The sequence below is a fragment of the Larimichthys crocea genome, chromosome VII (assembly GCF_000972845.2).
Source record: "Larimichthys crocea isolate SSNF chromosome VII, L_crocea_2.0, whole genome shotgun sequence".
Lineage (NCBI taxonomy): Eukaryota > Metazoa > Chordata > Actinopteri > Sciaenidae > Larimichthys > Larimichthys crocea.
Window position 1 is genome coordinate 8634994 of NC_040017.1, and position 13721 is coordinate 8648714.

Sequence of the window (13721 nt, forward strand, 5' to 3'; positions counted from 1 at the left end):
CGCTTTAGTCTAACACTGGCTGCTTGTGAGTTGTTTCTGCTACTGCTTTTCATCCGTGTGAAAAATGTTATCCGCTATCTGGCGTCGCAGTTAGTCAGCCGCTGAATTGTTTTAACGTGGAAAAAAACAAAACGGTCGGTTAATTTTCTACGAGTTGGACACACTTGAAAAAAGGTAAGTCAGTCAGTCAAGAATTTAAAACTTTTTGAGTGAGTGTGTGTGACAACTTTACCACAAGAGCCGATAAGAATAGATACTAATTTAAAAAGCATGAAACCACACACACACACACACACACACACACACACACACACTGGGGGTGACGGAAAACCGTGTTGTCTAGGTTACATTCACACGCTGACCGTTAGCTTGACCTGCCGCCGTTGCTGTGGAAATAACGGTAGCTAAGCTCAAAGAAAAAACACCAGTTTTATTTACAAAACGTCAAATATTGAGTCAGGTTCAGATGTTCAGCTGCTTAAAGTTACTAATTAATGAAGAGGAGGAAATAATTTTCGACCTGTAATTGGTTAATGTTAACTTGTTTGATGTGTTTTCCTCAGCTGACACAGGCTGCTCTGTACTGGTTAAACCGGAGAGGAAATGGGCTGCCTGTTTATCCCCAGAGGAATTCATTATTCTTAAGCTGGGGTGCACTGACTATTAAAACTAATCCTTTAAATGGAGTAACTGGCCTCTCAGCTTGTCCCGAAACGAGCCTATCATATGCCAGTTATCCTACAGGTTAAAGCAGGTGGATGTGTGACAGGTGGTGGCATTTACATTTTTCTAAGAAAGCACCATCTCATACCACAACAGCCTGCAGAGGTTTACACAGACCCAACTAACTAACTAACTAACTAACTAACTAACTAACTAACTAACTGCTTGAAGGCTTTTTAAAAAAATGCTGCTTAGTTCTGCTTTTTTTTCTCTTAACTCCAGGGCAGGGATCGTACAAGTGTGATTTCTTTTAAGTTGCCACAGTGGTGATAAGGTGTGATCAATAGAAAAACCCTTTGAGATCACTTATGAAGTCGAGGTGGAAACTGTGATCGCTCTTGAGGAAGCCTTTTTTTTTTTGCATGTGGGCTAAAGAGGCTTAAAATAGAGCACATGCATGACTGTCTTTGTCAGTCAGTAGACCCTTGAAAAGTGGTCATAGAGGAATTTGTTCATTCGCAGAACTGCTCAACCGTGAAAAGCAGGTCTTTTGTGGTTAAACAGATGTGTGTCTAACACTAGTTTTCTAGAAAATCTACAGGTCAGATGACTTGCCAGGGATGTGTAAATGCATTTAAAATAAGTAAAGGATTATGTGCATTTTTTGTAAAAACAACAACAACAACAACAACATCATGGCCCTACTGCTCCTGTATTCGAAACTAATGAGTACGTCTGAAACTTTCTGCTTTTGACTTTCAAGTGCTCACCGAGAGCCACATAATGTCGCGTTACAGGATGTTGTTTATCAAGGAATAAATGTCTCTCTCTACCCCTCAGTCTGTGATTTTCGTGTGATTTTTAGTCAAACCAGTTCAAATTCACAGTCTTGATTTAGATGGATTGTGCTTCGAACAAGGACGTGAGCTCCGAATTATTTATTGACCATTGGCATCAAGTCGCAGCTGTAAGCTTCGTCTTTCTTTATCTTTCTTGTGTCCACCACTTTTCCGTCTTTTTTTCTGTCTGTCTCATATGCTCACATGATTACTCACTACTGAATCACTCTATAATGAGGTGAGAGGAGCAGGATCTCACTTGTTTAAGTGATGCATTGAGGACAGAGGTCAAATGAAGACCCCAGTTTACTGTAAATGGAGGCTGTGATTAAGACATTGAACCACAGTTACTAATTCTGCTTCAAGACTATACATTTTCACAAGAACCGCCAAGAGAACATTGCAGTTCGTACATCTTGTGAAAAGTAGAGGAGGAGAGGAAATTTTCACAACCGGAAGAAACTTAGTTGAAAGTGGAACATAAAAGATGTAGTTTCTCATCTGTTAGAGACATTCACTCGCCAGTTTTGGTACTAAAACTAATGCGGTCTCTGCAATAAATCCTGCCTTCATGAAGCTATATAATGTTCAGTTTTAGTTGAGATTGTTTTAGAGAAGTGTTCATTTAACCTTTGATGATTTTGGAGGATATAGTTTTGTGGTACTGTTGAACTGCATTGCGCTATACTGAGAAATGATTTTGATATTTTATTCAGCCACTTTGTGAAGGTAGAGTAAAAATTGAAATGACCTCTCGGTGTTATTCCTCAACGTTTTTTAGGATTTTCTGGTGCAGTTATTCAGTCAAAGTGATGTTTTTTAAAGCTGATGAGTCATTTCCAACATTTTTGGATTTGCGTGTTGGCTCGAGTCTATGCTGATAAGTTGTCAAATCAGACCAAAAATGGACTTCATGAAAATAATTTGGTGAATTTTGAGTCAGTGGACTAAAGCATTCAAAACATCCAACACTATTCTTCACTCATGTTTGCTGACGTGAGTCAGCAGAGAGGGGGGGGGGCTTGGGGGTCAAAAGAGACAAAACATTGCCAAACCTATTCTGTTGTAAGTTTGTGGTGTGAACCGTTGTTGTGTGGTAATATAACCCGGCCTCCCCTAGAGCCTCTTATTCACTAAAAAAAAACATGGTCTTTTCTCACACGCTGATGACATTGGTCCCGTCAATGGCCCCCTTAAATGTGGTCAGCAGTTTCTGGCAGGTTACTATGGGAAACACACTCCTGTGAAATGTTGCACCCTGAAGAGTTAGAGGCAAGTACACACACACACACACACACACACACACACACAGGCCTGTTCACTAGAGGACATTATTCAGATGCATTTCTTTACTGGCAGGACTGAGTCACTATTCAGTTCTAATTGAAAGTGGGCTGAAAGCAGTAATGTGTCTTGTGGCGGGTATATGAGTCATGTCCCGTGAGTGTGCGCATGTTTGTTTTTTTTATTAATCTTGACAGGGAGAGGACCACCTTGATAAGTCCCAGGAAAATATAGTGGCCACTAAGTATGCATTGAAGTGAATGAAAAGTTTTGGGAATATCGATTTCAGAAAAGCAACAGAGCTCCTTTTTTCTTTAGCGTGTTTCCTGCGCAGAAAAGTTAGTGTTTGGCCAAGATTTAAAATTTTCATCCCTCAGGTTGCCTTTAACATGACAAAAGTAACATAAAATAAAGTTAGACAGGGAAACACAAGAAGAGGGTGGGAGATGATAAGCAACAAAGGATCCTGGCAACAGTCGAACTGCAAATATTGTGGTCATCGTACACATGACGTGTCTTAACCACCCTGCCACCAAGGTGCCCTAAATCTGCCATCAAGATACACTGAGCGTGCCATCATAGACTTATCTTTGACATTTCAGTGCTGACATCTCTTGTCACTTGGCCAACATATACGCACATACTGATATCTGCAATAAACGATGTATCGGCTGATTTAGCAGCACGGTCCAGCAATTAGGCAGACTAACATCCATAACAACTTAGAACAAATCTTATGACACAAAGTTGTAGCAGTAAGCAGTAAAATGTGAATTAAATACAGCTCAAGGCTTTATAATAACATTGCCAGCGCTGCTTTAATGTTTTTTTTGTTTTTTTAATTGATTAAGCATCAATAGACAGACGTCACTGTGGCAGCGTCTAACCAGAGTCTGAGTTTACACGGGGTAAAAGTTAAAAGCTCGCTACACTGCGGAGCTGACATTTTCTCCTTTTGTGTTTATCAGAAATGATGTCGCTCCTTCCACTTTTTCAAAACCGCTGCAGCACAAACATAGAAGACTCTCTATAAAACTTGGAGGTGATATGCTGATGTTCACACTGCACGTTGCGACGTGTGACGGTTAAGCATGACATTGTTACTGCTGCATGAGCAGTACAGTTTCTTTAAAGTAGCACTTCCATATGCAGGCGAAAACTGTGTGCGACAAAGAGCTATTTTTTAACATGCACACAGTGACTTATTGGTTTGTCCATGTTTCAAATGGTAAATAGATTAATAGAATGCATTAACCAGCAACAAAGTTAAACATAGAACAGACTACTTCCTGATTGTAACGTTTGTACTCAGAGAAGGACAGTCCTGGCACATGGTAACCTGAAAATGTTACCGCTGCATCAATTACAAAATACAGTATTTCTATTCTTTCTTCTAGTCAGAAAATATATATATTTGAAATGAATATAAGTCAGTTTATGAACAAAAATCTAAGAATGTCACAAAGAATGAAGACTTTCTCTGTCATCTGGTATCTTTGTTGAAGTCACTGCGAATGGAGGTCGTGAATTCTTCACATTCCTACTCTGTTGTTATTTGTTCTGCATCATGATCCTGTCATTTGACCCTCATGAGAAACGGGTTAAATAAAAGAAACTGTGACTTGTTTTGCAGTATTTCCCAAGACTACAGAGTAGGAGGAGTGGTGCAGAAGAGATCTTTAAGACAGCCGAATCAGTCTAGACATAGAAATAAAGTACGGATGCTGAAGTGTCAAAGCTTGAAACATAACCAGAAAAGAACGTTACATATCACCACATCAACATCTTTCAGCACCCATTGCAAATGAAAACAGTGTTAAGCATTAATTAGACTCAATTATTAATGTGTCTCAGTACATATACATCGTTAATGTATATTGTAAGTATTATAAAGTCAGCATCACTCTAATTTGTATTTCTTGTGCATCATAGATGAATATGTCAACCATAGTTTGGAGATGACATTTAATAGTTCAGCTGAATCTGTTTATCGTAACCTTCAAAGTCTAGTGACCTTTAGATATTATACCCTATATATACTCTGATGTTTACAGCCTGACACAATAGCTTTATTGTACTATTTAAGCCTTTGCTACATACTTTACGCTGTTGTTTGCAACCTCGTCACTATGGATATGTAATCATATATGTCATATGTTTTCATACAAACAGAGCAGTAGAGAAGAGGGGGGTCATGTGTTTTTGTCAGTGATGTAATAGTTGTGGTAATGCCTTTTTTGGTGATAAGTTATTTGTAACATTTCAGTGGTGAAATTCTGGTTAGGTTAATGCACATAAAACATCTTGGTTAGGGTATATTCATGAATTATCACTTATACTGTCATTTGTTGAACATCTATGGGCAAAGCAAAACACCTGGAATGTTACAAATAATTGGAAACCATCTGGCAGACTATCCAAATAAGGCGAGGTCTTATTTTAATGATGTGTTAATGTGGAAATGTGTGGGCGGTAAAGTTTGTTAGACACATCATTTTACATTGCTTAAACGGTTCAAGTCTGCACTTAAAACCCACCTGTTTAAAATCGCCTTTTCCATCTGATTCAATTGCACTGTCCTATTTTAACCCATTTTTAATGTTGTATTCTTGTAATTTCATACTTTTATGATTCTTTTTGTTTGTTTTTGTTATCTGCTGTCTACTCTCATTTATTGTAAGGTGTCCTTGGGTGACAGAAAGGCGCCTATGAAATAAAATTATTTATTCTAAATTATTTATTTAAATTATTATTATTAAACTTGTTACACGAGGTAGATAATGTGTTTCAAAGAACACCGACCGTCAGTAAGCGGCACTGAACCTGACGTTAGTCAGCCAGCACAGAGAAATTGTAACATCCTGGATATCTGTTTGTGTGTGAGTTAAATTGAAAGGGGATATGAGGCCTGAAACACAATTTCTTTAGACACACACACACACACACACACACACACACACAACACACACACATACACACACACATACATATTATTAGGTGAGCACTTGTTTTAGAGAGTGTGACCAGACTTGAACGGTGGGCCCCCACCATGCGTTTCCCTCCTTCTTGTTAGTGTGTGTGTGTACTTGCCTGGGTAACAGAATACCCCATTGTGAAGGCAGCACAGAGGACCCTGTTATTGGCAGCCTTCTGAGTGGGAGCGAGGAAGGGATAGCAGAAAAAGATGGAGAGAGGGAGAGATGGAGAGATAAATTAATTGAAATGTCCAGAGAGCAAAATGTTTAGTTGGAAACCGCAGAGAATGAAATAAAAGCCAGGAAGTCAGCAGTTATACTGACTGTACAGAATCTATGACGCACCTGTAGTTTGATCTAATTTTAATGCGAGTTCTGGTGAAAACTCTTTGTTCATTTCAGCAGTTCAAGGAACACGCTGACATTTTTTGTTGCCAGACTTCATTTGACTGGGGTCGCCCAAATGGCTCACTGATTTATGCAGTAGGTGGCATGCAGTATAACATCAATAACATCAATGCACTATATCTCATGTCTACTTCGATTACTAACATTACAGTATCTTACAGTTTCCTTCCGTTCCATGTTCAAGATTTTTTTAAAGAGATAAATAGACCATACATACATTTTTTCAAGTTTCAAAAAGGAATTAAGGAATTGTACCCCCAAAGGTAGGCTACATAAAATGAACAATCAAAAATACAGTCGCAGAATAAAGTGCCAAAAGAATTCAAACAAATAAGCCAGTGTGGACATTAACAAAAGTCTGGTTTACTCAGCTGGATTAGGTTTCGGGTGTGGCTGACGCTATCCAAGGTGTGACACTTCAGTAAACTTTACATCTAGAGAGGATCATACGTTTTGGCAATCTGTTTGTCCGTACGTCTCTCTGTCTGCAGCTAGTCTCTCATACTACTGCAGTGTTTCCCAAAGAATGCCTAATAGCATAGTCATCATAATATCATATCCACAATTATGACTGCGTGCTCAAAAAGCTTTCGCAGTTGTGGCAATTCACCATTTATGAGAAACCTAAATGCTTGTTTGTTATCTTACTGACAGTCAGATGAAAAGATATACGTATCTTCATCTCTAGCATTTAGTACAGAAAAAGGCTCACATCATGTTTAGCTTAGCAAAAGTGTCCTTGGGCGCGTGAATGGGTGATCTTAAGTTCGTATATCACACTTCCAATGAGCAGTGTGTGAATAACCAGGACCAATAGTAGACCAGGAAAGTGATATATCTATCTTCCGGGTCACATCATCCATCATAGCATGGCATCTCTGTTAACTGATATGCAGATGACACACAGTTCTACCTCTCCGTTAAGCTCACCAAGATTAGTTTGCTGTGTCGTCTGCAGGATGGCATGTTTGATTTTAATCAAAACAAAACTCATGTTAGAAATGTTTCATAAGTAAGATCTGCTTTAGATTTTAGGGACACAGAGATTAAATGTTATGCTTTTACACCACATTGTAACAGCCTCTTCACTTGTCTTAATGAAAAAGGTGTTGAGCGGCTACAAGCTGTGCAGAACTGCAATGCCTGCTCAGCTGCCAGGCTTTTAACCAGAGCTAAGAGGCACAACAGTGTGTGTGTTATTCAAATGAACTGTTTTTTCATTTTGTTTGCTCACCTTCTTTATTCGTATTTACCACTTGTGCTATCACTATCACTTTGATGTTGCTCCTTTTAAAAACACCCACACATGCACACACACCTACACAGAACACACAAGGCTGATTAAGAGCTACCATGAAAAACCATGTGTGTGGTCAAAGATGCTGAGACAAGCTAGTTGAGTTTGTGTGCATGTGTTCAGACGTAAGTTTTGGACCTTGTGCTCGCGCGTTTAGTTTATGAGTAACGTTCAAGTGACGACTGAAGACCCATCCGACTGTAATTCAGTGCATTCAGTTCCCCAATTTAAAAATAGGAACTGCATTTTATCGCAAGATTCACACTGTCCCTGTGCCCTGTGATGTTTGCTGTGTTAAGAGGAAACATTTGACAGGAAATGAAATACAGTCATTTCAACACACTCACACGTTGGAGAATAGTATTTCTCGGACTCGATGGTTTGGTTGTGGGTTTGCTTAGTCTCTTTGGCCCTTGCTGAATTAGATCCTTTTATTATATTTTTAGTATTTATTGTTTTGAGTAGTCTTCAAAGCAGGCAGCTCGTACGTCTGTGGCTTCTGTTAAATCTTTTAGATTGAAAGTTTTACTATTAAAGTGCTAAATATAATATAATAATATTTTTTGACAATGTCGGTTCTTCATAACAATAAAGTAAATATCTCCAGTACAGTTACATCCTAGGTCATTACATCTATAGACCAGCTACTTATGCTTGAAAATTCACCTAATACTTATCTATTTATCTGATATTATGTCTTCATGAAAAAACAGAATGTCCTATTTATTAACATAATGTGTGTAAATGAAATCAATCAACAATATTTGGTCCAATGCGTATGCATGCGCATGTGAGTATGTCTTAAAATTAAAAGGTAAATAAGTCATCCTTCAGCATCGTAATCAAGCGTATTAATGGACTTTGAATTTAGCTGAACTAAAAGAAGAGCTAACATGTAGATGTGCTTAATACTCGTCAGGCGTCTTGGTATAAGGGATATTCAGTGTAGAATATTATTATATTAAGCTCAGGGCATGTTGAGGAACAACTGTTTGTGGCTCTGCCAGGGAAACCAGCAGCTTCCTTTGTGGTCAGAGTTATATGGCAGGGAGACAAACCGTAGTGAACACAGCAGGAGGGTGTTTGGTTAATGATTTTGACAGCAACAAAATAGCTTTTGGACGTATGTTCAAAGTTACTGCACTGTCAGGATTCATTTTTCACTGATTTTTTTATTGTGATAGTTCCACTTTAAGCATCACAACAGTCATCACAGAGCTATTGCGTACTTAGGCAGGTTTGTGTCATGTGAGTGCAGAGAGCTGGCACTGCCTGCTGTTTGCTAATCAAGGCCTGAGGCGATGACTGATCTGCATGTGGAAACTTAAAAAAAAAAAAGAAGTCCCCGTGCTTCTACAGCAGTGATGTACATTATTCATATCTTGAGACAAACTGCATAGCGGACAGTGCTGTGCGTTAAGAGAGGGGATGCTTTGCAAGGAAGCTGATCTCGAACCCACTTCGGCAGCATTCAAGTATGTGTGAGAGAGAATTGAGTGAGTCTGTGTGAACGTGCCGTGTGTGTCAATAGTTGTTGTGTCAATTACACTTCCTCCCAGTGGTCTGTTGTGTGATAGTGCTACAGTACTGCCTGTGTGTTGGCTGTTCAAAAGGAGTAACCTTGTGTGTTTTATGTTGACACAGAGTGTCGTCGGACATTCGTATGTGTAGCACATTAAGAACGTAATACAGATTTAATAGTAGTTAGTTAATTCTGAAATCAAACGTGATCATCTGATGGTAGCTCGTTATGTTCAGTGAAAATGGTAGAGGTTATCACACTGACTAAACTGGGAGGGGATGTTACAGTGAGGCATTAACACCACTTCCTTTTACTGAGGTCGCCGACCCTGACGAACATTTATGACTCACAACTTTGAGACTGATGTTTACAGTCTATAAAAACGCCCGCCTCCTGGATTTACAGCGTTGTCATCTTGATTAAACATCTTATTTATTTCTGGGTTTTAGGAAGTTAAATTATTATTATTGCACTTTTGCAACATAACAAAATTCCCAAATAAGGATTGCTCAAAACAGTGGCATACACAGGAAGTATTTTTTCATTATCTAGTCCAGGGATGTCCGTCCCAGGGGCCAATCGCAGCCCACGGTCAGATTTCACGCGGCCCAAAGCTTAATTTTTATAAAATATTATTCATTGCCTGCTTGGATTGTCAGATACTGTATGGCTGAAAGATTTAGTTTTTTTTGATTGACATAATGAAGCATTTAAACCTTTTTAAGAACATAATAATGTATAATAATAAGTCATGTTTAGAACATGAGGTTCAGATTTGTATCAACTTCATGCAAGTTTAACGTGTTCATACAAGTTATTCTTTGTTATCTGCCTCCAGATGTGAAAGAAAAGAAGAACTGTTTTTTAGATTTGTTCACACTTATTCTATTGCACCTTTTCATATTTCTTTCTCTTTCACAGGTTGTGTTAGCTATGGTCTGAGGTGTTGAAGTTTGCCTTGTCTCTGTGGACGTAGACTTGCCACCACACACAAATCAGTCATGTCTCAGTCGGAAACCTGCACGACTGTGTGGGACTGGCTGTCTGTGCTTCGTCTGGAGCAGTATTCTGAGACATTTCAGAGAGCCGGGCTGGCGACGTTACAACAGTGTCGCAGCCTCACGCCAGATCAGCTGGAGCGGATGGGTATCACCTTGCCAGGTCACCGGAGACGCATCCTGGCCAGCCTAAACAAAACGCATGGTAATACTGACACACAATCTGACACACACTCTCACTTTGTAGCGTCTGAGAGAGATCAGAGATCGGTGGAAACGGGACATGCTAAAGCCTTGTACAGAGACAGACCTGTACCCATCCCATTGGAAGAAAGACCTGCTCTTAAGGAAAGACAGAAATTGGATGGAGCGTCATCGACACCTATACCTAGGGAGCGAGAGAAACCAGTTCCCAGGGAGAGAGTGTCCAGGGTGAAAGAGGAAAGTGGAGATGGAGGTGAAAATAAGCCAATTCCTGGACAAAGACAAACAGCAGCGATAGGTGGAAAAGAGGAAGAGAGGGATGGAGGAATAGATGGAGAGAGGGAGAGGCCTGTGCCTAAAGAGAGGACAAAGTTTCGCACTAGTGCTCCAGTGGACAATCCCCCCGCCCCCCTTGTCTCCCCATCTTTGGACACCTCTTTACCCCCTGTCCCTCCACGAAGCACCCCCAACTGCCCTCCACAGCGCTTCACCTCTCCCCTGAGCCCCTCGCCTCCTCCTCGAATCCCTGCCTCTCCTCCTAAACTGGACAGACATGCAGTTAAAGCCCCGAAAGTGCAGAGCAGAACTGTGAGTCCCAGCACCACCAGCAACTCCAGCCATGCCCCCAGCCTCCCCTCTGCCCAAGCTCGGCCTCAGACATTAGCCATTCAGCCACATGCCCAATATTTGGGGAGCGAAGGAAGAAGAAAAGCTTCCCCCAGCTCCCCCGTTGCTTCCCCCGTCGATGACAGAGATGCTCCACCTCTCCCTCCGAAAGCAGGGGCAATAACTAAAGGCCCTCCACCTATCCCACAGCGGTTTCCTGCACAGTCTCCCAAAACTCACAGGTAAGGTTATTTACATTTGCTACAACAGGCTGTCTTTAAGGTTAGATTCCTGCACTCTCACTCTTGAAAGCACCAGTAGTATATTTCCTACTGTGTACTGTTTGTGTGTTGAGTGGAAGACTGCTTAGTATGTGAATATTATTATATTTAGTTGATTTGATTGTGTGAGGATGCAATATTGAATGCAAAATAACCAAGAATCCTGTTTGTCGGGTGGTGCATGTTTGTGTTGAGATTTATTTAATTACATTGAGGACTGGTCAAGAATCTGACCTCTGTGTTGTATTTTGAGTTAGCTCTTGGAGTACTGTGCTGCCATCTATTGGACAAGATAGAAAGTGCATCTTCTGTCAACTTGAGTTGAAGTTAGGATGTTACTGGGCACTTCCTGAATTCAAAATTAGAAGCTTCCTGAAAATGAAAGACCGAAACACATTGACTGACTGAGTGGACCTAAAGTTCAGCGGCCTGCTGAAATAGGTAAACAAAACCTGTTGAGTGTTCATGCATGAACGAAGCCTGACCTATGAGGCTGCAGTCTGTGGTTGCTCATATGTGACAGCTAGAGTGTGTGCCTTATTTTTTCAAAGGCTCTGTGGTGACCTTTAACTTAGCTATTATAGTCCTACATTGTCTCTTTTGCAGGGTTTATCTGCCTAGTTATTTATGCACATTGATGTGTTAGCAAAATTGTGCATCTGTAAAAACACAGCAGCCCAGCACAGTTCCTCTTTTTTCCCCCTTTAACAGCAGACTGTCATCCTCAAACTAGTTTCACTGATCAGACTATAGCAGCCTTTATCATGTGTTTATGTAGTTGGTAATGGCATACAAAATAAGGAGCTCTTTCTTTTTTCTGAATGTTTCGTCACCAACGAGGGAAAAGAAACTTAAGTCTCGCCTCAGGCTTTGGAGTAGTTCTTTTTTGAGTAATTATGCATGTTCTCTGTCTGTGCTTTTAAAGGGAAACAAGCTGTAGATAGTTGGAGGAAGTTACGATGGAGAACAACATAGAGCAGTTGAACATTCTCCTCCTCCTCATTAGTCTCTGTGAATGGAGAGAGTAACTGAATTAAGACAGAGAGAGAAAGAAGCAAAAGTGATTTGTTACCAGGAACTACCTTCAGATGTTTTGCAGTGTCTACACATTCGCACACTCTGTTGTGGCTCTCTTGTTTCCTTGTCGGTATGCTGTTGCCTCCTCCCATCTTCTGGCCATTTCCTCCTTTTTTATCTTTTGATTTTTGTATCATCATAGAAGAGGACTCCTTTTGAACATGTCGAGGCAGGTAACGTTGATCTTAAACATATCTGTACATGTCTTTTCTCAGTCTGTACTCGTTTTAAACATGCGCTATTTTCCTTCTCACCCCCCTCCTCATGCTGTTCAGTGTTTCAACAAGGAAGCCTGTCTGCTTTTCTTTCTTTCTTTCTTTCTTTCTTTCTTTCTTTCTTTCTTTCTTTCTTTCTTTCTTTCTTTCTTTCTTTCTTTCTTTCTTTCTTTCTTTCTTTCTTTCTTTCTTTCTTTCTTTCTTTCTTTCTTTCTTTCTTTCTTTCTTTCTTTCTTTCTTTCTTTCTTTCTTTCTTTCTTTCTTTCTTTCTTTCTTTCTTTCTTTCTTTCTTTCTTTCTTTCTTTCTTTCTTTCTTTCTTTCTTTCTTTCTTTCTTTCTTTCTTTCTTTCTTTCTTTCTTTCTTTCTTTCTTTCTTTCTTTCTTTCTTTCTTTCTTTCTTTCTTTCTTTCTTTCTTTCTTTCTTTCTTTCTTTCTTTCTTTCTTTCTTTCTTTCTTTCTTTCTTTCTTTCTTTCTTTCTTTCTTTCTTTCTTTCTTTCTTTCTTTCTTTCTTTCTTTCTTTCTTTCTTTCTTTCTTTCTTTCTTTCTTTCTTTCTTTCTTTCTTTCTTTCTTTCTTTCTTTCTTTCTTTCTTTCTTTCTTTCTTTCTTTCTTTCTTTCTTTCTTTCTTTCTTTCTTTCTTTCTTTCAGTACAAATGAAGTTTCACCATGTTTACATGGGTTTGTTGTATCTTGACCAGAATAAGTTAGTTTATTGTTTTGTAATGGCTGTGGCAAGATATACTACTCTGTCCTGGGGCTGTATGTTTACAGAGCTATTGATATGTCCCTGACAAAACCAGTAAGATCAGATTTTGCAAAGGCATCTCTGGCATGTTTAGCTTGTGGACATCTTTATAGCTTTATGGTTATCGCTCCCTATCTTCAGTGATGTACAGACTGTTTTTCAAACAGACGTTATAAATTATACTTGTGTCATGACATAGATTAGCTTTCTGCTACATTTTGCCTCTCATTTGTCACCACCATAACAAAGAGATCCATTAGCTATGGTCAGATGATCTTGGGATAAAATGTATACATTTTCCCAGAATAAGTTCACATACTCACAGTGTGGTGGGACAAAGAAGTGGTCATTAGTTTTTTCAGCCCATTGTCATTTGTTAACTAACAGATAGTTAAATATAGCTAGCTCCCATCTCAGCACTCTTCCTGTGAGAAAAAGGAGGAACTGTGTCAACAGGTCAGTTTCCCGTTATTGTGGGTCTATAATGTTTAAAACATTCTGGTTTGTCATTAAACATAGCTTAATATAGCTGATAATTACAGTAAAATATGAGTCTTGAGTTGAGCTACTTCACAAATGTGTTACTCATGCTGGAGTGTATGACGAC

The 13721-nt window shown here is 39.5% G+C and overlaps 1 protein-coding gene across 5 annotated transcripts in view; it reads left to right on the forward strand.

Annotated features, from left to right (window-relative positions):
• The window catches only part of arap1 (ArfGAP with RhoGAP domain, ankyrin repeat and PH domain 1), a 43401-nt gene continuing 29680 nt past the window's right edge, over positions 1-13721 (forward strand). The window contains exons 1-2 of one of the 5 annotated variants that reach the window (XM_010732297.3): positions 1-174; positions 9910-11038. In XM_010732297.3, the coding sequence (XP_010730599.3) occupies positions 9990-11038 (1049 nt within the window). In that variant the 5' untranslated portion in view covers positions 1-174; positions 9910-9989. Of the gene's footprint in view, positions 175-9909; positions 11039-11496; positions 11519-12085; positions 12328-13721 lie in introns of those variants that run through there. The other 4 variants (XM_010732296.3, XM_010732299.3, XM_010732298.3 and 1 more) reach the window with 4 other exon arrangements.